At 60.6% G+C, this 25,694-nt stretch overlaps 1 protein-coding gene across 12 annotated transcripts in view; it reads right to left on the reverse strand.

Moving 5' to 3' along the window:
* The window catches only part of ADGRB2 (adhesion G protein-coupled receptor B2), a 101,352-nt gene that overhangs the window by 17,720 nt on the left and 57,938 nt on the right, over positions 1-25,694 (reverse strand). For all 12 annotated transcript variants that reach the window (XM_048825679.2, XM_048825682.2, XM_048825684.2 and 9 more), the window contains 14 exons: positions 21,654-21,818; positions 20,976-21,077; positions 20,144-20,250; positions 18,209-18,403; positions 17,585-17,653; positions 16,577-16,685; positions 16,198-16,344; positions 15,407-15,482; positions 13,695-13,797; positions 13,039-13,082; positions 8,527-8,653; positions 5,991-6,094; positions 3,592-3,694; positions 325-475 (listed from right to left, as the gene is read on the reverse strand). In XM_048825679.2, coding sequence (XP_048681636.2) covers positions 325-475; positions 3,592-3,694; positions 5,991-6,094; positions 8,527-8,653; positions 13,039-13,082; positions 13,695-13,797; positions 15,407-15,482; positions 16,198-16,344; positions 16,577-16,685; positions 17,585-17,653; positions 18,209-18,403; positions 20,144-20,250; positions 20,976-21,077; positions 21,654-21,818 — 1,602 coding nt within the window. The remainder of the gene's footprint in view (positions 1-324; positions 476-3,591; positions 3,695-5,990; positions 6,095-8,526; positions 8,654-13,038; positions 13,083-13,694; positions 13,798-15,406; positions 15,483-16,197; positions 16,345-16,576; positions 16,686-17,584; positions 17,654-18,208; positions 18,404-20,143; positions 20,251-20,975; positions 21,078-21,653; positions 21,819-25,694) is intronic.

Consider the following 25,694-nt stretch of genomic DNA (forward strand, 5'->3'; position numbering starts at 1 on the left):
GGCGCCTCTGGGTTCAATCTGCCCTGATGAGAGCGGGGCTCGTCGCACGGCTCAGGGGCTGGGGTGAGGGTCAGAGCAGGGACTCCTGGCTTCTATTCCCAGCTCTGCCACTGGATTTGCTGCGTGACCTTGGGCAAGTCACTGCCTTGCTCCGTGCCTCAGTTTCCCCACCTGTGAAATGGGAGTGATCATCCTTAGCTCACCCCAAGGCGGGGTCTGAGTGTGACCACCATTAACTCATGCGTGCAAGTTCTGACCACTAGACCCCGCCCCTTCCTTAAGCAGGACCCGCTGCTCGCGGGGAAAGCGAGCGAGGCCCCTTACCCCATCCCAGGCATAGGAAGCGCTTCCTGACCAGGCGTGTACGGATCCTGCCGATCACAGCCAGGTAGGACTGCCAGGCCTCGGTCAGCACCCAGCAGAAGGACGAGAGGAAGAAGAAATGCAGAAATGCGGCTGTCATGGTGCAGACGCCCTGCAAGGAGAGAGAGATGGCAATCAACACAGGCACACCGCATGGAGGTGTGGGGTGCTTGGCGCCTCTCGGGATCTGGCCCGAGTAGAGCGCTCGGGCTCCCCACACTCCCTGGCATTGTTAATAATGGGCTGGATTCCCCCTGAATTAGATGGCGTAAATCAGGAACAACTCCACTGAACCCAATGGGTAGGAGCGGTGTAAGCCAGAGGGGAGCTCAGCCCAGTGCTCTCATGGCTTGGATGCATCGGGCACTCAAATCTCTGGTAACAGGTGTGACGCTGGCAGGTTCCCACGTCGAACACTGACAGCTCCAGAGCTGGACTCCGTCTGGCTCACCTGTGTGTTAGCACGGCTCCAACAGGTATGAGATTGTAAGAAAGCTTGTGAGTCGCTGCCTGAATTAACCCCACTTATAACATCCGTATCCCATACTGTACGGTAATATCTCAGTGGTTGTATTCTGAGACTCTGAGACTGTGTAAATCACCAGACAGGAGAGAGACATTAATTAGTGTGACATTAATTAGGCCGGTCTTCCCAAAAGGAGAGGTCCATGGATACCAGACGGACCACTGGGGGATGGTGCACCTGGAATTTCCCTGCCTACCCTCCACAAGAGAACAAACGAGATTTCAGAGTAGCAGCCGTGTTAGTCTGTATCCACAAAAAGAACAGGAGTACTAGTGGCACCTTAGAGACTAACAAATTTATTTGAGCATAAGCTTTCGTGAGTTACAGCTCACTTCATCGGATGCACAGAATGGAACATATAGTAAGATATATATAGATATACATACAGATAAGTTGGAGGTTACCATACAAACTGTGAGAGGCTAATTAGTTAAGATGAGCTATTATCAGCAGGAGGCAAAAAAAAACTTTTGTAGTGATAATCAAGACGGCCCATTTAGACAGTTGACAAGAAGGTGTGAGGATACTTAGCTTAAAGAAATAGACTCAATATGTGAAATGACCCATTTCAGAGTAGCAGCCGTGTTAGTCTGTATCCGTAAACAGAAAAGGAGGACTTGTGGCACCTTAGAGACTAACAAATTTGTTAGTCACCTTATAGACTAACGGACGCATTGGAGCACGAGCTTTCGTGGGTGAATCCCCACTTGAAGTGGGGATTCACCCACGAAAGCTCATGCTCCAGTACGTCTGTTAGTGTATAAGGTGCCACAGGACTCTTTGCTGCTTTTACAGATCCAGACTAACACGGCGACCCCTCTGAAGCTTGAATAAATATGTGGACATATTGACTCTATTTCCTTAAGTAATGACAGGTTTCAGAGTAGCAGCCATGTTAGTCTGTATTCGCAAAAAGGAGGACTTGTGGCACCTTAGAGACTAAGTGAGCTGTAGCTCACGAAAGCTTATGCTCAAATAAATTGGTTAGTCTCTAAGGTGCCACAAGTCCTCCTGTTCTTATTTCCTTAAGCTAAGTATCCTCACACCTTCTTGTCAACTGTCTAAATGGGACATCTTGATTATCACTACAAAAGTTTTTTTTTCCTCCTGCTGATAATAGCTCATCTTAACTAATTAGCCTCTCACAGTTTGTATGGTAACTTCCAACTTATCTATATATCTATATATCTTATTATATGTTCCATTCTATGCATCCGATGCAGTGGGCTGTAGCTCACAAAAGCTTATGCTCTAATAAATTTGTTCGTCTCTAAGGTGCCACAAGTCCTCCTGTTCTTTTCGCAAAAGAGATTTGGTGCCCTGCTCTCCTTCTCCTCCCCAGGAAGATGAGTCATGTGATTCCTCCCATCAGCGGAGTTTGCAGCTCAGGGCACATGGCAGGAGGGGGATAAAAACCACAAACAAAAGGAACTTGGTCTCTCTGTGCTGCTTGGAATCTGGGAGCCAAATGTTTCTAGGCACGCGCAAGAGATCCCCAGGGACTCAGCCTGGGTTAGCCCTAAGGGACATGTAGAACATGCTCATGATAGAAGCTTTTATTGCCTTTTGAAACTTAAGATTGTAACTCATTTGTGTGTCTGTTTAACCTTGTCACTGCGTCTCTGGTTTCCTTTTCCTAGCTCATAAATCTTTAGCTAGTTTATTACAGGACTGGCTACAAGCGTCTCTTTGGTGTGAGATCTGGGGTGCAACAGGGGTCCTGCTGCAGCTAGATCCCAGTCCTGGATGGGCATTGTGTTTATGGGGGGGAGTGGATGGTGCATTCCTAATCCCTGTGGGCCACCTCTTTGGTGATATACACTGTAAACACACACCCGAGCATTCGGCAATAAGGGAGCACTGTGCCCCATCACTGTGGCAGTCCACCCTTTGTGTAGAGACCAGGGGCTGCTCTCTGGTCCCCATCGCTGCAGTGTCTGAGACCCTCATGGATTTATCCTCACACCCCTTGTGCAGGGAAGGATTATCCCCGTTTGGGGAAACTGCAGCACAAAGAAGGGCAGAGATTCAGCCAAGATCCCACAGCAAACCAATGGCAGAACTGGGGACAAAAACCAGTTCCTCTGAGTCCCAAACCAGGGAATCATCCACAAGACCAGCAAATCCAACCCTCTCTGAGAGACAGCACAAGCTCAGCATTTGAGGGGTTAATCCCCTGGCACCTAGGCTGGGTTTGCCCAGTGTGAAATCCACTGGACGTGACAAAGCCTCCATGAGATGTCAATCCCACACTGACTTAATCCAAATCCCATCTGCCTCTCCAGCCAGCGAGGGAATCCGGGGAGAGAACGCGCGGTCCTGGGGCCCAAGCCACGCCACAGAGATGGTATCTTGCTGCGACCATCAGCACACAAATGTTTCAGCACACAGTCCTTCCTTACTGCAGGCAGGGCCAACACACAGTGCTGGGACACACACTAGGACGCAGGTGCATGCTGCAAAGCAATTCAGAACAGGGGACTGTTCAGCAGGATGCATCGATTTAAAGGCCACATCCTGCCATGCCCACAGCTGTCCGGCTGCAAGGCCCCAGGGAAACGTCCACCAGGTGCCTGTCTCTCTCCCGCTCCCCTTGCCCTCTGCAAGGAACACGGCGTGCCCTCACCAGGTGCCCAGCCGGGCAATGCCCCTTGGCAGCTGTAATGGGGCAGAAGCCAAGGAGGCCTAGGCCGGACTCTCACCTTACTGAGCATATGGGACTGGCCCACCAGGATCAGCACATTGGAAGCCAGGATGGAGACGCAGAAATTCAGCAGGATGATGGAGCGCTCCGATTTGATGAACCTGCAGGGAGGGCAGAGGGAGGCAGGTTGAAGGGGTCCTGGGGCTGGGCCCCTTGCAAACATTCTGGCCTGGTTTCTCTCTAGACCTAAGGTGGAGAATGCAGGAGATGCTATGATGCAATAGACTAATGGCCTAATCAGTCTGGTAGCCCGTCTCCAACAGCGGCCAATGGAGATACGTTAGAGGGCAGCACAGACCTTCACATAGTGCGTGGAGTGTGTTAGCAGGCAGGGGACTCCGTCCTGACCACCCCACCCCCACTGGGGATCAGTTTATGTCCTGAAGCATGAGGATGGAGAGTTTATTTTATCCTAGGGAGTGTGACTCCAGGGGCTACCCCATTCATTTAACAAATACCCAGGCTGGGATGAAACACCTGCACTTCCACGGCACCTCGGGAACACACCATGCTACACAAACGTGAACCAATTAGGCCTTCCCACATCCCTGCGAGGTATGTGAGGGTAGGTCTCTGCTGCAAAGCGAAGGTATGACTCCAGCCCAGGTAGGCATACCTGTGCCAGCTTTAATCTAGCTGGTACCTAGGGTCCCTGGCGGGCTTGTGCTCTAGTTGCCAGCCTGTGCCAGAACATCTACCCTGCTACTCATATCCATGCTAGCTAGATTAAAGCGAACATGGGTATGCCTACCCTCGCTACCATCACAACTTCACTTTGCAGTGCAGACGTACCCTTAGGGACACAGGGACGGCTTCACCTCTGGCGGAACTACAGCCCCTTCTGAAGCGGAACGTGGCAGCCATGTGAGGGTGCCCACCAACACAGCTCAGAGGCGATTTAGGGAAGCAGCCGATAAAATTTCCCTGAACTGAGATGTAAAAACGTTAAATACTAATTTCAGCTCTTTGACTTAATAGCATCCAGCAGCAGAGAGTCCCACAGGTGAACGATCCATCACAAGGGGAAGAAACCAATTCCTCTTCCCCCCCATTTCAGATGTGTCTGAGCCCTTTTACTTTCAATTCCAGGACAGAGCAGCGAGCCCCACAGCTCTTCTCTGTGGCAGGCGTCGTTTGTTGATAAACCTCCACCCTAACCGTCTCTTCCTCTCCTCCTTCGCAGACCGAGGTGCTCCTCCTGCAGACACTTCCGTGCATGCTTCCTTGTGCACCTAGGTGGTCCCATCGCATTCCCTAGCAGGGGTGTGTGTGTGTGGAAGGGACTGCAGGATTGGGAGCTAACCTGTCCTAGGTGGAGCTTGCAAAGCTGACGAAGGGATTTGGACTCCTGGTTCCCGTTGCAGTGAACAGCATCAGCACTGAAAGCCTCATGCCTGTACAGCTCCTAGCACAACGGGTCCCCGAACCCTGCCCGAGGTTGTTAGGTGCCACTGTACATTAACGGCCCCCTGACTCTCTCCTCGGGTGGACCCTCCCCCCGCATCTCCGATGGTACAGCCTGGGGATCTCAGACCTTTTCATGCCTCGGCAGCAAGGGAGGGCTTGATTCTGCTGTCCCTCTTGCTGGTGTAAATCGGGAGTGACTCCGCTGAGCGGCACTGCTGCAAGTGAGGCAGGATCAGGCCTTGCAGAGCCCTCCTGTCTGTGCCTCGTGCTTGTGATAGAATAGCCGTTCTAGCAGGGCACTACCATGCCCACCATTGTCTTTCATGTGCTAAGAGCTTTGTTCTTTTCCTGGAACAATACATTCAATCACGCAGTGGCTAAGCTAGTGCTCTTTCCCTCCCCACCCCCTACTCCCGATGTCTCTTCCTCCCTCTGCTCTCTCGGCACACGCTTCCCGGCTGCCCAACCCTCATCTCTTCCCCTCCCGTTGCATCCTTCCTGCCAACGTGGCCTCTCCCCCACCGCGCCTGCTGCGCAGGGCCCTGCTCGAGGAGCACTGCCCTGGTCCTTGCTGGCACCCATCTCTGGGCCTTGTTCTGTTTCTGCTCAGTCCCTTGGGAGCCAACGGGGCAAGGACGGGCCCCCCGTTCATAGGGCACCATGACGTTCTCTCTATTATCGCCCATCTCCTTTCCACTTGATCTGGCCCCTCGGCCGATTTGACCGTCTCCCCCAGGATGCCTGGGGCGATGCTCGGCTCGACGTCCCGGCAGGTTATAGCTGACTCGGCCACTGTAGAAAACCTTGACACAAGCTCGGAGACTGACACTGCTTCAGTGCCCCCAGCCCAGCCGGCTTCCACCAAACAAAAAGCTGTCAACCGTTCCCCCCAGCCACCCAGCGGCTGTCCCCTCCTGCTGGCAATGCCCCGGCCTCTGGGCTGGTGCGGAAGAACAGAGGGAGAAGGGTCCGGGGATGGGGCCGACCTACCTCCAGAAGGTGGCATAGATCACCAGCAGGGTCAGCAGGGCCATACAGGAGACAGCGCAGCCGATCATGAGTGGGACGGAGGGAGTGCCTGAGGGGTCCATGGCCTGCCCGGGAGGAGAGAGGGAGAGAGGTGCTGAAAACGGGGAGGGGGGAGACGTCCCGCCGGAGCCAGGCTCAGAGGCTGGAAGGAGGGAGCGCCCCTGAGCAACAGGGGATGGAGCTGCCCAGCACGGGGGGGGGAAGGATGGGTTCGTTGCTGCCACAGGGTCCGCGCTGCCCCAGGGCTGTATCACTCGCGCACAGCCAGTGTCCCTGGGGTCCTGGAGGCTGCTCCCTCCCCACCCCAACCCCGGGAAAGCCCAATGTGCCCATCACACACCTGAAAAGCTCCTTCCCCAGTGAATGGGGCAGAGCCCAAGGCCTACGGCACCAGGCCTCTCTGCCCACCGCTCCCCAGCCCCAGGGGCCCACCGGCTTCCCGCACGCTGGGGCTTCGGGGAGGGGGGCTTCACCGCAGCCTCTGGGCTGCCCAGGCGCGTTCCTGGGGGCACCTCTCCATCGCCCTGCCAACCGGGCACGCTCCCAGAATACCAATGGCCCAGAGCGGCCCCAGGGAGCTGGGTGGCGCTCGGCTTCGGGGGGCGGGGGGGGGAGGGAGACCGCCCCGTCTGTGAGCGCTGGAGGGGGGAGCAGGCCTCCCAGACATGAGGCAAGATGGCTCAGTTCACATCCCCTCCCACCCACCCCTCCCCTCCTCACACGTTACCGCCTGGAAGACCTGCTAATGAGCCTTATAAATCCCACCAGGCAGCCTGCCTGTGACTGGTGCAGAGCTCTGATCTCACCACACGCTGCAGTGCGGGGGGGCTCCGAGGGGAGACCAGAGGAGTGTGGGGGGAGGGAAGAGTGGGGGCACTTCCCCACTCTCTGCACAGCTGCCCCTGTGCTAAGGGGGTCTATTCATGGGGGGTGGGGGGAGGCTGGGCTTTGCATGACGGGAAACCTCCACGCAGCTGGGCATGGGACCCCTTCAGCATAGCTGGCCCCCCTCTCGCTATGGCCCTCACCACCGCCGGCCTCTCCGCAGCGACAGGGCAATGCCCCTTGGTGTGAATTCCAGTGCCCCGGTGTCCTGTCCCGCCCCTGGGCTCACAGCTCTGTGCCAGGGCTCACTCTCCTTTGCCTTGCCGGCTGAGCGAGTCCAACGTTCGGGGCCTCAGACTGAGAGACAGCACCTGGCTCTAGGGCTAGCAAAGCCATCGGAGCAGAAGCACGGCCCAACAGTGGTGGGCTGATCCAGACCCACCACTGCCACAGGACCAGGACCCATAAAGCATCCCCCACCCTGTACCCATAGCCCCAGGGGAAGACAGGGACACAATGCCCTGTCTCCCCACCCTGTACCCATAACCCCAGAGGAGTTCAGGCCAAAATGCCCCCCACCTCCCGCATACCCATAATCCTGGGGGAGGACAGAGACACAATGCCCTGCCCCCACCCCCGTACCCATAACCCCGGGAGAACAGGGACACAATGCCCTGCCCTCTACCCTTTATCCACAACCCTCGGGGAGTTCAAGGCCAAAATGCCCTGCTCTGCCCTCCTGCCCCCCGTACCCATAACCCCAGGAGACAACAGGGCCAAAATGCCCTGCCCCACTACCATTTGCCCATTACCCTAGGAGAAGACAGGGCCAGAATGCACCCCTCTCCCAGCCCCTGCACCCACAACCCTGGGGGGAGGCTGAGCCGCAGCAGGTGCCCTTTGTTGGTGCCACCCCCACCCGCCCCCAGTGGGTTCCTGGGTGCCACCCAGCTTGGGCCCATTGCTCTCAGCACGGGATAAAGCGGCGCGGGCTGGGGACAGGCGGGGGCCTGCGAGGAGCACCGAGCCCAGGCCCAGATTCTCCACCAGCCTCTGGCACAGGGAGAGAGCCAGAGCCGGGGAATGTGAGAACAGCAGCAGGAGAGAAGGGAACAGGAAAGGCTCAGCGGAGAAGAGGCAGCGGGATGGCACAGGGGGCATCCCGGGGGGCCCAGCACAAGCAGCAGCTGTCCCCTTCCCAAGCTCTTCCCTCACGCACGATTCCAGCCTGTCATGAGCAACGGGGGACCCCCCATCTTATCCCATCTCCAGCCAGAGCATCAGCTCTCCCCAGAGCCTCCCGCAGGCCCCGGCAGACAGCACCGCCCCCTCCTCCCCACTCCAGCATCAAAAAGCCACCACCATCCTCCCACTGGGGTGGGGATGGCTGGTGGAGTTTGTGCACGTCCCAGCCGCACTCTCCAAGCAGGGAGGGGTTATTGTTACAGAGCCCCAGAGATCCGCGCTGGGTCCCACCTCCCAGCATGGCACTGTCCCTGCGACGCTTCGGGACCACCCCCTACGATCAGACCCCCCTCCGCACACAACCCAGCTGGCGTTCCCGACCCTGCAATCCCACCCGGCTCTGGCTGCCGGTTCCCGTTCAGCCCAGGCCCCGCGCCAGCCAAAGACAAGAAGGGAAATTTGAGGGCGCTGGACTGGAGTCACCTACCAGGTCCTTGGGCAGCTGGGCAAGCACGGCGTAGGTGGACAGGTGGCTACACAGGCATTTGGTGTGAGCCGGGAGGGTCTCCAGCGTTTGGCAGCTCTCAGTGTCCCAGTTTCCAGAGCCAGCATCCCTGATAATGGAATGGGAGAGCAGGAGAGAGAGTGATTTAAAATGATCAAACACACAGAGCGCCCCCAGCCCCTCGGCTCCTGTGCCGACTTAACCCTTCGCTGGCGCTGCCCACCCGACGGCCGCATTGGGTCCTGCGGGGGGGTTTTGTCTGAGCGGCACCAGGGCACTGTCTGGGCGGCTGCTTTCGCTCATGACCCAGATGCTGGGGCAAAACCCTGCCCTTCCCCCCTCCTTGCCCCGGGCTGCGCTGACGAAAGCCAGCTCAGCTCCATCCCCCTCCCGCTCTTCCCCGCCCCCCAGATGATGATCCCTGGGGGAGCTGAACACTGCACACAGGTCTGATTTAATCTGAAGGCTCAGGTTGCTGGCTGGGGTCGGGGGCTAAACTCCAGCGAGGAAGGGAGGGGAGCCCTGTCCCAGGAAGGGTGGATGGAGGCCAGCCAGGGGTCAGAGCCAGCTCTCACCCCTGGGCTCTTCCATACCCCACCTGGCTTTGGGCTTTTTTTTGTTCAACCCACATGTATTGAAAGCTAACGAGAACAGAGGGGAATTAAATGAGCCAGGCCAGGATCCAGGCAGCTGAGCCCTGAGTGACGCCGCCCAGGAGGGGGAGCACCCGTGCAACAAGGCATTACAGCGTGTGTGTGGGCAACTGCACACGGAAGAGCACACCTGCGAGGCTGCGCACGCGTGTGATACAGGGCACGATTCCCTGCACGCACGGGCTCACAGACACGTGGCTGGCTGCGTGCAAGGTCAGAGGTGTGCGCACAAAGGTATGCAAAGCTGCCACTCCCAGCCAGCTGGGGACACCCCTCCGCCCCCGATCAGCCTGGAGTTCACCCCTGGAAATTCCAACTGTGGCCTGAGCAACGCTTGCCCGTTCTGGTTACTTTAACCAACGGCAGAGCCAGCACTGTCCCCCCCGCGGGCCGGGGGCTCCCGGCATTAACTGAAGCGGGTGGGGCACCCTGTGCTGAGTCAGCCAGCCACCGATGCAGCCAGCTGGGAGATGCCTCTTCACCCCCACTTCGGCTCCCTCTCTCCCCCGCCCCCTGCACTTGCTCTGCTGTTTAGAAAAGAAATGGGAGGGAATGGAGCCAGCTGTACCAGGCCCTTTCCCCGCTGTCTGGGTCTAGGAGCCTGCCCGCCCTACCCACGTTCCTGCCCTGCGTGTGTTGCCGGTGCCAGTCACGGGCTCAGGAGCGCTGGTGCGATTGCCGGGAGGGGGGGCTGTTTCTGGCGGATACATTTTGAGCGTACCCACCTTCCTGCAAACCCTACTCTGCCGGGAGGGGCCATTCCACAGGGTCTCCTGCTGACCGGGACACGCCCTGGTGCCCCGGCAGAAATGTGCGATAGCATCAACTTTGAAACACAGGACACCAAGGGCCCGCGGGCCCATGTGTCGGGCGGGTGTGCGAAGCCCTGCATCTGGGCATGCGAAACCAGCAGTGAGGGGCAACGTGAGCCCAACGCCACCGGTGCCCAGGGCTGGAGCCCCCAGGCTCACCCTGTCCCAATGGCTGCACCCCATTCCCTAACAGGGATGAGCATTTACAGCCCAGAACCCACGGCTGGCGTTTGCAGAGGTGCCAGGTGCCTGCAGTGCCCGTTCGCTTCTACTGGCATGCCGGGTGCCCAGCTCCTCTGGGGACCAGCCTCTGTGACAGCAGGCATCATGGACAGGCCCTGGGCCCCACTGCCCCTCACTCTGCAGAGTACACAGCACTGCCATGCGGTAACGGGGGGTTCAGGGCTGGGGGAGCTGAATTCAGAGCTACCCAGGGCTGCTGGTTTAAGAGGCACCCGGGCGCCAAGCGCTACCATGGCTACGGCTGGGGAAGATTTTACCCTCCTCCAGGCAGGCATCCCGGCCTGGAAGCCTGCAGCAATGGGCCCCTCATGACTGCTACCAGAAGGGACTGCAGGCAGCCGGAGCTGTGGGATCTCCCTGCAGCTAGGGCAGGTTCTGGGCCTTGGTGCCCCTTCTGAGCTGGTGCCAAGGTTCCTGCCCCTCTGACTGCCCAGCCCCCCGCCACATCGAGGGGTTGGCAACTACCCACTCCGGGCATTAGAGAGCCCTTCCTGGGTGTTGACTAGCGAAGGTGCCGGCCCATCACTTCAGAGATGCCAGCGATACCTGCTCCCTGCGGTGGAGCGTGAGCCGTGGCTGCTGTGGCTTGCCACGGCTGACAGCGTTGCAGCGAGGTTGCTCTGGCAACCCGAAGGGAGGCTGCAGGGCCGGGAGGCTGCGCTTGGCTAGATCCAGAGTTAGCGAGGGCCAGAAGGGACCCCCGGGATCATCCCGCCCGACCCCCTGCCACGCAGGCCACCGAACTCCCCTCAGGGACAGAAAGGGGCAGACAATAACGAGGTGCTAAGGCCAGGAGCAACTCCCCCCCCCCTTGGTACGGCCCCACTGGCCCCCAGCTCAGGCAGCACTGCCATCAGAGTGCACGGCCAGGACCAATGGAGGCCGCTGGCTCCCCCTCCCCGTCTCCCCCATGCCACAGCAATCTGCCCCACTTTATCGCTCTCCCTCCTAGCGCCGCCCCGCCCTGGCTCTCTGCTCCAGCCCATCGCTAACAAACTGCGTCTGGCAAGCTGCAGGCACCAATCTCCGGCTGCAAGCGGGTGCTAATCAATACTGATGTTAGCAAAATTAACCCATGGCCACAGGGGGCTTGGCCTTGTTCCAGTCTCCTCGCCCTTTAAATGCGGACATGACTGCCCAGCCAGGACAGGGAGAGGAGCCCGTTTGATCTCGCCTTGCTGTATAATAACCCGGGCACCAAGGATAACAAGATGGGGAGCTTTGCTCGGGGCTCTGCCCGGGATAACAGGGGAAGTTTCAGCTCGGGGGAGCGGACAGCACCACACAGGGCCCCCCACATCTGGCTCACTGGCTCCCTCCAGCCAATGGCCAGTCCCCTCCTGTCATAAACCTACAGCTAAGGGTAGCATAAAATCCCTCCTTTACTTGTGAAGGGTGAAGAAGCTCAGATAACCTGGTTGGCACCTGACCAAAAGGACCAATAAGGGGAGAAGATACTTTCAAATTTGTGGGGGAAGGTTCTTCTTTGAGTTCTCTCCGGAGACAAAGAGAGAGACCAAGCAAGTAATCTAACTCCTACTGAATGATACATCTAAACTTACAGAAATAGTAAGTAATAGCAAGGAAATGCGTTAGAGTATCTTTTGTTTTAGCTTGTGAATTTTCCCTGTGCTAGAGGGAGGGTTATCACTGTTTTTTGTAAATTTAAAGTTTTGCCTAGAGGGGAATCCTCTGTGTTTTGAATCTGATTACCCTGTAAAGGTACCTTCCATCCTGATTTTGCAAAGGTGCTTCTTTTACTTTTTTTCTTTATAATAATGTTCTCTTTTTAAGAATCTGATTGGGGTTTTTAGTGTCCTAAAAACCCAAGGGTCTGGTCTGTGCTCACCTGATTTACGTATTTGGTTGGTAGATTATTTTCAAGCCTCCCCAGGAAAGGGGGTGAAGGGGTTTGGGGGGATATTTTAGGGAAACAGGAATTCCAAGTGGTCCTTTTCCTGAATCTTTGTCTAACTTACTTGTTGGTGGTGGCAGTACCCATCCAAGGACAAGACAGGATTTGTGCCTTGGGGAAGTTTTTAACCTAAGCTGGTAGAAATAAGCTTAGAGGGTCTTTCATGCGGGTCCCCATACCTGTACCCCAGAGTTCAGAGTGGGGAGGGAACCCTGACATCCCCAAACGCCAATGAGGTTGCGGTGGGGAAGGCACCAGAGCAGCGGAGGGATTTACACCCCGTTAACCCTCCAAGCGTGGGGGTCCCCTTCTCATCCTCCTCTCCTCCTGCCAAGAAACCACAGGCTCGCCTGGCTCACCCACGACCCCCCTCACACAGTCCCTGGTCCTGTCCAGTCAACCTGCCTCTCTGTATGGGGCTCAGCAGCCAAGGTGGGTGGGCAGTGCCTGTGGGGCGCCTGGGGGCCCTGGCAGCGTGTGGTGTAGGGGGGTCGGGGAAGGTTTGCAGCAGCAGGGGGGCAGGGAGCCTGCCCTCTCCACGTCACCCGCCGTTTCCTGTCGATTGCGCGCGGCCCGGCTGACACTGCAGGGAGGGGAGGTGGCTGGCTCTCACCACCCCGGATGTGCATCCATCTCCCGCGTTCTGCGGTGGGAGGACGGTGTGTAGTGAACGCCCTGCAGAGAGCCCGGCCTCCGGCACCGAGCCCTCAGCTACCCAGGAAAGGCAGGTGGGTACCAGCTCCTGACCCTGCAGGGGACCAGGCTCAGGTCCTGGTGCAAGGGCCTGCCAGGGGCTGGAGAGACCCTTTGAGACCCCGCCGCCATCCAGGGAGGCCCCCGAGAGACAGGCCAGGCCCAGAGCTGCACTCACGCTTTGGAGTAGTCCCAGGTGACGCACTGTGGGTGCGAGGTGCCCTGCAGACAGACAGAGCTGGGTTAGCAGAGACCCGGGGCTGGGACAGGGATGCCCCTTCTCTCCCCGCCCCCACTCTCACCTGCCCCTCTCTGGCTCCGGCCATGGCGGGCGGGAGGCGCTCTCCGATCTGAGCAGGGCCTGCTGCCCCCGCTAGCCTCATGACTACCTGCCCGCCACAGCACGGGCCCCTAGAGAGTGGCACAAGGGAGGGCACCAGCAGGGGCCGCGGCGTCTGGTGTCACAGCAGCATTGAAGCCAGGCAGACTGGTAACACGTGGCCATGGAGACTTCCTCCGCAGGCTCCAGCTAGGGCAAGCGGCAGCAGCTCCGGCCTGCGCCCCACTCGCCCAAGGTCAAGCCAGCCTCTGTGGGTGGGGACTGAGGGGCACTGAGGACCGGAATAGCCGGTGGTATGGGTCTGGATGGCAGAGCACTTGCACGGCTGAGAGGAGGGGCGGGCACACAGGACTGGGACAGCAGGAAGGCTGTGGGTGGAGCAGGTGCCCACAATAGCAGGGCATGCAGGGGTGGGTGACGGGTGAACATTTCTCTCCCCTCACGATGGGGCCCGGCGGACGGCTGAGACCCCCCTCGGAATGCACGGCACTTACATTGAGCATGTGGGACAGGTCCACTGAGATCAGGGGCTCCGTGGGCTTGGTCAGCGGGCGGACGGTCACGGTGAGCACTCGGGACGTGACGGCCAAGGGGCTCCTGTGGAGACAAGGGAACGGGCTGGAGCCAGGACACAGTGCAGGGCGGTACAGGTGTCAGGACAGGGCTCTCTGGGGGCTGGCACGTCCTGCTGTTGGTCACATGCGTGTGTGTGTGAGCGTGTGTGCACACAGCGTTACAGGACTGTCTTTGTCCAGACAACACCACGTTGTATGATCTGAGTGTGCATCTCATAGATATTTAGGTCAGAAGGGACCATTATGATCATCTAGTCTGACCTCCTGCACAACGCAGGCCACAGAATTTCACCCACCCACTCCTACAAAAAAACCTCACACCTATATCTGTGCTATTGAAGTCGTCTCCTTACACACAGGATGTATAAATGGTAAGTAGTGAAGGGACCTGACCTCTGCCGTAACCCAGGCCATGGGACTACCCTGACTTTAATTCCTGTTTGATCTAGACCGTACGTTTTAGAAAAACTTCCCAGCTTGATCTAAAAATTGCCAAGGATGGAGAATACACCACCAGCCTGGGTAAGTCGTTAATTACCCTCACTGCTTTCCAGCCGGAATTTGTCTCACTTCAGCTTCCAGCCATTGGACCTTGTTGGATCTTTGTCTGCTAGACTGAAGGGCCCATTATCAAATTTCGGCTCCCCGCGGAGGTACCTCCAGACTGCGACTGAGTCGCCCATTCCCATTCTCGGGGTTAGGCTAAACAGGTCAAGCTCCGGGACCCCAGCCCTCTAAAGCACGTTTCCCAATCCACTCACCATGCTGCTGCATATACACCACTGGGTTTGGTTTTCCTTGTAGCTGGGCATTGTGTATGAATGTACGACTCCTTGATTGTGCGTGTGTGTGTGTGGATATACACACCTCTTCTGTAGGTAGGGGTGGAGGGTGTGCACAGGTGCAGTTTTGTTTGTGCACGGGTGAAGTGCGTGTGTATATACACACACGCACGTGCCCATGAGCGCATACAGCCCTCTCGGCTGCCCCACATTTCAGTCCTGAATTTTCCCCTTCCCACACAAACCTGCTGCTTCTCTCTCTTTCTCCTTCCTGTTTTTGGCTACTGACAGCAGAGGCAGGTTGAAGGAACCCTTGTTTGAGAGGCACTGGCTCCCCGCCTTGCATCTCTTGTACAGCAGCCGGCTAAGACATGGACTGCGGGAAGGCACTGCCTGGGGATGCTAAGTTACAGAAACCCAGACAGGTGCCTGCTCTCATCTGCTGCCCCCTCGCACCTCCAGCACCCACCTCCTCTAGGAACCAAAGCCTCTGCCCACATATGGCGCCATCTGTGCTGTCTTGTACCCTCCCCCAGCCGATTCCCCCAGCCCCAATAGGGTCCACCCTCTCCCTTACCCGCACTTGATCCTGAATCCAGGAACTAGATCTGCTCAGGGCTCGATTCTTCCCCCTAGCCCCTCTCCCCACACACTCTCAGGACATGCAGCAATAATTCCAGTGGGGTCACAGATCAGGGCCCACGGCTGTGGATCGCCCCCCTGCAGGGCCCAGCCTTGTCTCACCCCCCATGGCTCCATTTCAAGGTAACGAGTGACTCGGGACCCCACCATCCCCTGCCCCATTTGGAAGCCCTGGTTACTGTCCCTACGCCCCAGCCACCCACCCACCTGGGAGGAGGTAAGATGAGCCCCAGAGTGCGGTACAGGATGGCCCCGATCACGAAGTACGATGACTCGTCCATTTCTGCAGAGAGACGGGAAGGGGACAGAGCCACGGTGAACAGGGGTCAGCACCCGTCCCTGGGGTCCGGCTCCTCCCATGCCCCCAGCCTGGGGACAGGGACCCAGCTGGCCCTCCTGGAAAGGGCTGCAAGTCGTTACGTGCCCCCCTTTTCCAATGTGCACCCTTCCTCATGGCCTGGGAATGCAGACAGGCCCCTTCCCCTGCCCTCCGGCAGTTGGAGGTGGCTCCATCCAGAGGAAGAGGTTACAGTGGGGGAATGGAAGCCAGGACTCCTGGGTTCTACTCCCTCCCTGCTGTGACTTGCTAGGGTACGTTGCTGAACGGCTCCATGCCTCTCTTTCTCCACCTGTAAAAGGGGGTTAACGGTGCCGACCTGCAGCAGTGAAGTGCTGGTAAGGGGAAGGGCTTTTAGCAGCCGTCCCCAGCTCCCGCCCCAGCACATGCCAGTCCAGCCATGTCTGTGTCCCAGGGTGCACTTGGCTACCCAGCCTGCCTCTCTTCCAGGGCCCACACATGAACAAGGACACCTGCATCATGCACACGCACATGGGGCTGCAGGCACACATACGCATTTGCAAACCTGCATGCAAACACAGACCTCACCCCTGTGCACACACAAACCTACACACTCGTAATCACATGGGAACAAACACACAGACACGCACAAACAACAGCCCCTGCTGCTCTCCTCCCGGGGGCCCCGGCCCCGCCTTACCAGAGGAGGAGAGGCTCAGCACCGACTTGGGGATGAAGAGCTTGTCCTCCGAGTGGCGGGCCCAGTCCTTCATGCCCCGGCGCCCCTTCATGGGGAAGTTGATGTCGCTGGAGACGGCCGAGACGGGCTCTCTCTGGATGCTGATCACTGCCAGGGCGGGGACAGGGAGAAAGGGTCACTTCCAGCTCACGCCTGCCTGGGCACATTGGCCAAGCTCAGGATGCCCCGGTGCCCCTGCCCACGGGCCTCCTGACACCTCCACGCCCCCAGGCTCCCAGCCTCTCTGCTGCTGCACTGCCCAGCGCTGCACTGGCCTGGACCCCTCATGCCCCCCTCAGAATAAAGCAGCCCCAGGCCCCGCCCCAGCCTGGCCACTCACCCAGGTTGTCGGTAACCACGAGGGAGCTCTGGAAGGCCTTCAGCGCATCCCCCACCAGGTGGATGAAATCTTCCACCACCTTCATGAGGTGCACGGAGCCGGGGGACACCTGCGGGCACAGAGAGGGGGAGAGGCTACCGCAGGGGCCCAGGTATGGCGGGGAGGGAGGGTAGCTCCTTGCCACTTGCCCCCACTGACAGGGAATGGGACCTGGACGATTCCAAAGGGTCCCCCCAAATCATCCCCCCCAAATCATCCAAAGGGTCCCCCCCATATCATGTGCAGGGACACCCCAACTTCCCAGAGCGTGGGGGAGGGGGGAGAACAGGAGCTAGCGCTGATCCAGGCCATGCTTAGCTTTAAGGGAAGGGGGGGTGCTGTGGGGAGGGGGTTCCCTGCCCAGGCAACAGCCCCAGCCCTTTCATCCAGAGCTGCCTCCCCCTCAGCCATGCCAGAAACTGCCCCCCACAGCTCCAGCGCGCCCCGGTCACTCCGACCGCCCAGGAGGCTCCGGCCACCCACAGGCAGGGAGCTGGGCTCCCCCAATTCCACGGGGCCACCAAGTTGATACTGGCAGAGCCAACCTACTCCCCCCCCCCCCCTCCGTATAGCTATTCAGAGACCCCGGCCCATGGGCTTCCCCTCCCCGCCAAAGCCTGGACCCCCTGCATAGATATGCCCACAGCTCCCCCTCAGCCTGCCCCACCTCCCCAGGGCACCTCAAGCCAGAGACCCCTCCCCGCAGGCAGCCGCCAGCCCAATACCTCCCACAGCCGTAGACGAGGCCCCAGAAAAGCTCCCAGACCAGGTGCCCTGTAGACGGGGCTCCTCCTCGCCCCTCTAGCCTGGGCAGGGCACTGGAAGGGCAGCCCCACAAGCTAGGCTGGCAGCACTGGCACCATGCCGCCCCCCGCTCTGTCGAGAGCCTGTCACAGCCACAGTTGCATGCGCCGGCCAAGCGCCTGCCTCCCTGGCCGGCTGGCGCCCGTCCCTGAGCAGCCGGCTCACCTGCTGGGCGTCCTCCCACTTGTCTCTGTTCTCTGAGTCCACCATGTAGCTGACCACCTGGAAGAAACGCTGCAGGGAGCGGAGAGGGGGCGTGAGGGGGTGGCTCTGCGGCGCACGGGGGCATGGGACAGGGGGCTTCCCCTGGGCACGTCCGGAAGCCTCGACATTCCACTGCCCTGAGAGTACCCGCACCTGCACGCCCAGGCAGCCCTGTCACCCACACCCCCAGACGGGACCCCCCAGCTCCAGCTGGGATTCTTCCTGGCCCACCTTGGTTGCTCCCAGCCGAGGGTCACCAACTCCCCCCACCCTCCCGGTGGATGCCGAGCATCTAGACCAGCTCCCCCCGCACCAGCTCGGATCCAGGCCACCTTTGGCTGCTGCTTGTCAGCCAGGCAGCGCCAGCCTGGGAACGGGGCACCCCAATGCACAGAAACCACAGAGTCAGACACAAAAGGGGTCATGCCAAGACACTAGGGGTGAGCCCCCCACGACAATGCCAGACAGAGGGCAGGGAAAGGCAGCCAGCAAAGAGCCCACGTTGGCCTTTCCATGGTGGCCCGGCCTCCCGTGTGGGACCTGGGCCGGGCCCCCGGCTCTTCGCAGGGGCTGGCCGGGCGGTACCTGCACGTCGTCGGAGGAGGGGATGTAGGTGGCCCTCTTGAAGGTGTCGGTGACGTTGCGCAGGATCTCCACCGAGAAGAGCAGGTCCCCGCTGTAGTACGTCCTGCGGGCCATCAGCTCCAGCAGGCTGCGCACCACCTGCGACATGCCCTCGCCCGCCAGCATGCGCTGCCCTTTGGCCAGGTGCTCCCGCAGCTTTCCATGCAGAGGGACAGAGATGGGGGAGGGGGGAGATTACCCAGCAGCAGGGGGTTCCCCAGGTCCCTCTCCCAACCCACCCTGAGGCAGCAGCCGGACAGGATTTCTGTCTGGGAATAGCACAGACATCCACAGGAGCCATCAGGGTGGTTACCCATGCCCCACACCCCCCCACACATGGCCCGTCCCGGGGAAGTTCCCTGTGTCCCACCCCATCCCAGGAGCCACCATTGCAGGGCCCAGGGAAGGAAGGTGCCATACCCAAGCCAACCCCTCTCCAGGCCCCACACCGCAGCCCCTGAGCCCCTGTGGCCCCCCAAAGGTGGGCGTGGGGCCAGTGGATTAGAGTAGGGGCCAAGGAAATCAGGAACATTGGGTCCTAGTCCAGCTTCTCCATTGAGTCACTGTTCAGGGTGAGTCACACCCCTAACCTGTGCCTCAGTTTCCCCATATGTCAAATGGGGATAACGCTAATCAAGGCAGCTCCTTGATCTACCGCATCAGAGCGCTTGGCCTTGCCAGGGAACGGGACAGACAGCAAGAATGGGGAAGATGGCAACACAGAGGGATAACTAGCATCAGCCCCCACCTCTAACCCGGGGTGGGTGGGGGAGGGAGCCGGGGCAAGGACGTTAATTAGGTTCCATTGCAATGAAATATTCATGCAAAGCAGCAATTTGGCTGGCGGGAGTCAGGGGCTGCTTGGCTGCTCTGTACTGGGGGAGCTTTTGTCTGCCAATCCCGAGGGTCAGCCGGTTTCTGAGCACACCCTCTCTGGGAAAGGGGAGGGGGAGGGATTGGACATGGGGGCAGGCTGGCTTTGCAGGGGCTCCCCTCTCTCCCTTTAACAAGGCATACGGTGAGGACGAAACGGGCATGGGCGGGTCCAATGTGCGTGGCAAAGCCACACAAGGCCAGGAGATCAGAGCCCATTGCGACAGGCATGCCTGCGAGGTCTGCCTGGCGAGCCCGGCATCCTGCCCAGCCAGCGGGATTGCGGCCAGACTGGAGTCGCGGGTCAGTCCCCATAGCCTTGAGCTGCAATGGCTCCTTGGGCAGCTTGTGGGACTGGGGAGGGAAGGGGGCAGACAGCAGCGATCCAGGGGCTGGAGGGACTGATGAGGAGGGTCGGGTCACAGGGGATGGAGACAGCTGGGGCGCGGGGCTCCCAAGGATGGAGTGGGGCTCAAGGGCTGGGAGAACTGGAAGCCAATGGAGGAAGGACAGATCTGACAGCGCATCAGCGGCCCCAGCCCAGGGACCTATCGGCCCAGCGGGAGCCCCGTGGCCAAGGACACTGGCCCGGGGGGCTCGACCGAGGGGACGAGGCTGATCCCGGGGAGGAGGAATGAGGCACCTTCTCCTGCAGCAACGACTGCAGCAATCCCCACCTTTGGAGAACGCCAGATCAAAGCCGCCCCCCGACCAGCCACTTCAAACCACGGCCCAGGCACCCGAACCCACTGCAAGCCCTGGGAGCCCCCAACCGGCCAAGAAACAAGAGCCCCCTCAAGGAAATGGCCCCTGCAGTCAGGTGGCTGGCGGCACAGGGCACACGGGGGGCGCTCAGCAGAGCGGGCAGAGCGGGGGGGAGGGGGCTGGCTGGGCGGCTCGCTCTGTCCCTGTGCAAGGGAGGCTCAAAGCAACGCGGCCAGCAGTGCCAAGGCCGTCCCGGCACGGCGCCAGCGAGAGAGGAGCGGGGAGAGAGCGCGTGGGCCCACCGGAGCGTGCACCTACTGAGAGATGTAGGTATCTGTACTCGTGGGAGATGCAGCGGGCAAAGCTGGGCACGCCCCAGTACGCCACCCCGTGGGCATTCAGCAGGCACCGGCGGCTGGCGGATCCTAGACAAGAGGGGAAAAGAAGCATGGAGCACCCAGCCTGTGCAGCCCGAGCGCCCCCAGCCCCTGCCCCCACGCCGCCCCCCAGCCCCAGTGCCCAGCGCTCACAGCCCCCACGCCCAGCTCCAGCCCGCAGCCCCATTGCCCATAGCCCCTGCCCCCCAGCTCCAGAGCCCACAGCCCCAGGCTCAGCTCCAGCCCTCAGCCCCTGCCCCTCAACCCCAGTGCCCACAGCCTTCCAGGCCAAGCTCCAGCCCCAGCAACCACCTGCAGCCCCTGCCCCCCAGTGCCCACAGCTCCCCAGTGCGCCAGCAGCCCCTGCCTTCCAGCCTCAGTGTCCACAGCCCCCAGGCCCAGATCCAGCCCCAGTGCCCGCAGCCCCCCCCAGAGCCAACGCACACAGATTCCCCCAAGTCCCAGGACCTGCCCCCAAGCTCCCAGCCCTAGCAGCAGCCTGCAGCCACCCAAACCCCACCCAACAAGGTGCCATGGGGAAGCCAGGCCGGGGAATCAGCTCTTCTAGGAAGGCAGCAGAATTACTCAGGGGCCAGCAGCCTTAGCTCAGCTTGTTCTGGGGAGTGCAAGGGGGTCCCGGGGAGCAGGCAGGGTCATGAGAGAAAAGAGCCTGCTGGCAAGAGAATCCCGTAGCCCACATGCCTGGCCCCCCTCCCCATTCGGCTCTCAGCCCAGGTGGGAGCTGGGGCAGAGATGGTGCTGTGGCCACTCACCGGTGGCGTTGGGTGGGCATTTGTTGTAGATGATCTCGCCAGCGGCTGTCTTCTTCCAGGTCATCAGCATGACGTACTCGTCCTTGCACATTTCATGGTAGGCTGCCAAGGGAATGCGAGGGTGAGATGGGCCCCCGGATGGCTGCTCTGCATGGATGGGCCACTAGACTGGTGCGGGGGGAGGGGGGTGCCTGCTGGGCAGGACTAGCAGGTATGTGGCCGGTCAGCTGGTGGGGTGGAGGGAGGACAGGCTTGAGAGAGGGAGCTGGACGGACAGCGGGCGGCTGGAAGGACGGATGCAGAGACGGTGGGTGGGTGGAAGGACAGCCAGACAGGTGGAGAGATAGCGGGTGGGTGGAAGGACGGACAGACGCATGGAGGGACAGCGTGCGGGTGGAAGGACAGACAGACAGATGGAGGGACAGAGGGCGGGTGGAAGGATGGACAGAAGGTGGGTAGGTAGAAGGACAGATGGCTACAGGGAGCGCAGGCAGGTGGAAGGACAGACGGACGGGCTGGCTGGGTGTCAGGGCAGGACAGAAGGAGGAGGAGCTGGCTGGACGGAAGGCATCACACCAGCTGGTCAGAGAGAGGCAGAGTCCTTGGGTCCCGAGGCAGGGGGAGCCCGCGTGCTGGGCTGGAGGCTGAGCAGGGGTCGGCAGACTCTCCACCAAGTACCTGGGCACTTCTTCTCATTGCACGTCTTGACCTCCTCTCCAGAGCCCTCGCACGGGTAACCTTGCATGCCCGTGCCCTGGCACATCCGGAAACGTCTCTGCCAGCCCGTGTCGCACGTCTTGGAGCACAAGCTCCAGTGGTTCCATGGGCCCCACTTGCCGTCGGCTGCGAGGGGGAGCAAGAGATGCATGTTAGGGCCCTGATGCAGGCAGGGCAGGGACCAGACAGACAGACAAGCGAGAGGGACTGCCAGAGACTGGGACACGGCCGCGCCAGCCCATAATGACTTTAATCAAATATTCTACAGATTATTAAACCCATTAATCAATCGTTTCAGCTTCATTTCAACCAAACGAGACAAATGTCCCCTTGTGTCCCAGGGTGTCCTCGGCTAATTAGCACCACCCCCAGCATTCCTGTCCTTTCAGTCCCAACACCCCCGCGCCCCAAGACCCACGCTCCCACCCTCTGCCTGCTGTGACGATGTGACGCAACAGGGAGGGGGGAGTGTTGACCTGGGAATGTGCCCTGGGGATGGGAGACCTGAGAGCCTGTCACCTGAGCCAGGAGGGGGAGGGGGAGGTAACACCTCTGCCCAGGAATGTGGACGGAGGCTGCAGCAGGGAACCTGCTGGGGGAGTTTAGTTTCAGTTTGGGGCTGGGTGGAGGAACACAGGGAACCCCAGGGCTGGGGTCTAAGCTCCCTGCTCCCCCAGAAGGACTTGACTGAGGGGTCCTGGGTGTACCCACAAGCTCTGTTTTGGACTGTGTTCCTGTTGTCCAATAAACCTTCTGTTTTACTGGCTGGCTGAGAGTCTCAGTGAATCCCAGGAAGAGGGGTGCAGGGCCTGGACTCCCCCACACTCCGTGACACCTGCCAATCCAGGGGAGCCCAGACATAGCCTGCCTGCTCTCCCCAGGACCCCCTCTGCGGGCCCGGCTCCAGCCACCTATGCAGCTCCCCATCCCCCCTGCCTCTCCTCCTGATGCTCCCTGGTTCAGCCCATTGGTTGTACCCCTGCAGGGCTGGGGGGACCTCCACCCCCAAAGGGTCAGGGTCCGGTGCCACAGCAGAGTCCAAGGAGACGCCGCTGAGGTTCGAGGCATCGGCCAATGGTGGGTCAGTATCGCTGCCAGCCTTGCACAGATGGGGAAACCAAGGCACGGAGCAGGGAAGCGACGCACCCTGGGACTCTCAGCGAGGGGGGTGGGTTTCGAAGCCAGGCTTCCCGCCTCCTAGCCCAGCGCCCCAGGCTTTGGGTCACGCCGCCCGGCCTCGCCACTGGCACCCAGATCCAGGGGGCGGAGCGTGCAGCCTTCGAGCGGCCCAGAGCGGCAGGTTTGCAGCGCCGCCCGCCGATCTCGGAGCCTTGTGGGGCTCAGCAGCTTGGCTCCGGTCTCCCTCCCCGGATTGTCTCTCCCCCCTCCGAGCAGCCTGGATGTGCCACGTGACCTGCCAGGAGCCGGCGCCCCCGACCTTTCCATGCAGCTCACGGCAGCCAAGTGACATTTAAAGGTCAGCAGGCACGTGACAGCGGCTGCCCTTGCTTTGCACTGGGCCGAACACCTGCCCTCCCTCCAGGGCTGGGTGCACAGGGCCTGTCTGGACCCACCCGAGGGGCCGGGGCTGACTGGGAATAGGGGGAAGGATCAAGGCCAAGCCAAGAGCATCGTCAGGAGACCTGCCCGCCCCTGTCCCGGGGCCAACTCTCACAGACCGGCTCACCCCGCGCTGGCTGTCAGGTGCAGGCTGGCAGGAAAGGACCATCCTCTGCACCGAAGGGCCACCCGCGAGCGTGAAAGCGGGAGAGAACCCTGGGTCTTTTGGGCCGCCTGCTGGACTGACAGCAAACCTCCCCCGGCTAGCGGCACGGCTAAGGGTTAAACCTCTCTGCGCGGGAGCCTGGAGGCTTACGCTGAGCCAGGCCAGCATCTCCTTGGATGTGTCCTTGGTCCTGGCAGCAACTGACCAGCCACGGGGCCCTTCGTCAGGGCATCTGCTGCTGCTGCACGCGCGCACGAGTGGTTCTGGGCGGTTGTGAAGGTTCACGCCTACATGTTCAGCTCCCCACGCTACCGGGCGTGCTCGTGCATGGGCGCATTCCCAGAGCTACGTGCCGAGTCCGTGCACCTGGGCCAGCGGGCTCCTAGTGCCATCGCGAGCGCTCGCACAGATGCTTGTGCGCCCCCCCCCCCCCCCCCCGTGGGAGCCATGGACCCCTGGCAGGCCCACGATGCCGCCGTGCCATGGGGCTAGCGCTCGAGCCCAGCTGGGAGCCACAACTATCACCAAGCGAGCAGGAGCCCCCAGGAGACGGAGACGGGTGCTCCCCAGCTCTGGACGTACCCTGTCCCCCAGCTCCTCTGCTTTAGCTCTCATAAAAGCTGACCGATTAGCTCTGTGGCGGGGAGAGGCAGCCGGGGCCCATCTGTCACCGTCGCTTGCTGATGGGCAGCTCCATCCCCACTACTTGGGGATTAGCGTTCCTATGGAGCGCAGCTGGTGCCGCAGACGGGTTCACGGGCCCTGTCTGTGGCTCAGTTTAAATGTGTTTATGCCGAGTCTGGGACCCAGCCCAGGGCCTGCCATGGAGCAGAGATGCCAGCTGCTGCGGTGGCCACAGGCTACGAGGGACAGCCGGAGCTGCTGGATGCAGAGATCCCGAAAGAACAGCTGAGACCGGGATCAGAGACCCAGGACAGCAGCGGGCTCGGGGAGCAGGACAGAGCCCATTCTACAGCGAACACCGCACAAACCTGGATCCGGGAGACAGGGCACCCTGCACAGAGGGTCAGGCAGCTCCTCCCACTGCACATCAGCAGTGGGGCGGCTCAGTGTGAACAAACCCCCACTCACTGGGCAAACCATGCCAAGCGTGAGGACACATGGACCCCCCCCCCCACCCCTGCACAGCACCGCTGCTCACACACATTGCGACGCCCGGGGATCCTCCAACATGGCACCACCGCTCACACCCACAGTGACGCCTGGGGATCCCTGCACCCCGGCACGGCACCGCTGCTCACACCCACAGCGACACACGGGGATACCCCCACCCCAGCACCGCCGCTCACACTCACTGCAGTGCATGGGGATCTCCTGACGCGGCACCGCTGCTCACACCCACAGCGACACACAGGGATACCCCCACCCCAGCAACGCCGCTCACACTCACCGCAGTGCATGGGGATCTCCTGACGTGGCACTGCTGCTCACACCCACAGCGACACACGGGGATACCCCCACCCCAGCACCGCCGCTCACACTCACCGCAGTGCATGGGGATCTCCTGACGCGGCACCGCTGCTCACACCCACAGCGACACACAGGGATACCCCCACCCCAGCAACGCCGCTCACACTCACCGCAGTGCATGGGGATCTCCTGACGCAGCACTGCTGCTCACACCCACAGTGACACACGGGGATACCCCCACCCCAGCAACGCCGCTCACACTCACCGCAGTGCATGGGGATCTCCTGACGCGGCACCGCTGCTCACACCCACAGCGACACACGGGGATACCCCCACCCCAGCAACGCCGCTCACACTCACCGCAGTGCATGGGGATCTCCTGACGCGGCACTGCTGCTCACACCCACAGCGACACACGGGGATACCCCCACCCCAGCAACGCCGCTCACACTCACCGCAGTGCATGGGGATCTCCTGACGCAGCACCGCTGCTCACACCCACAGCGACACACGGGGATACCCCCACCCCAGCACCACTGCTCACACTCACCGCAGTGCATGGGGATCTCCTGACGTGGCACCGCTGCTCACACCCACAGGGACACATGGAGATCTCCCCACCCCAGCACTGCCGCTCACACTCACAGGGACACCTGGGGACCCCCCAACACGGCACCGCCGCTCACACCCACAGTGACCCACAGGGACCCCACCCCCAATGTGTCACTGCCACTCACGCACCCCACGATGCACGGGAACCCCCCCTCGACAGGGCACTGACACTCACACCCACCAGGATGCACGGGATCCCCCGACACAGCACCACCACTCACACCCAGGGCAAT

This window comes from Caretta caretta, chromosome 19, assembly GCF_965140235.1.
Source record: "Caretta caretta isolate rCarCar2 chromosome 19, rCarCar1.hap1, whole genome shotgun sequence".
Taxonomy (NCBI): domain Eukaryota; kingdom Metazoa; phylum Chordata; order Testudines; family Cheloniidae; genus Caretta; species Caretta caretta.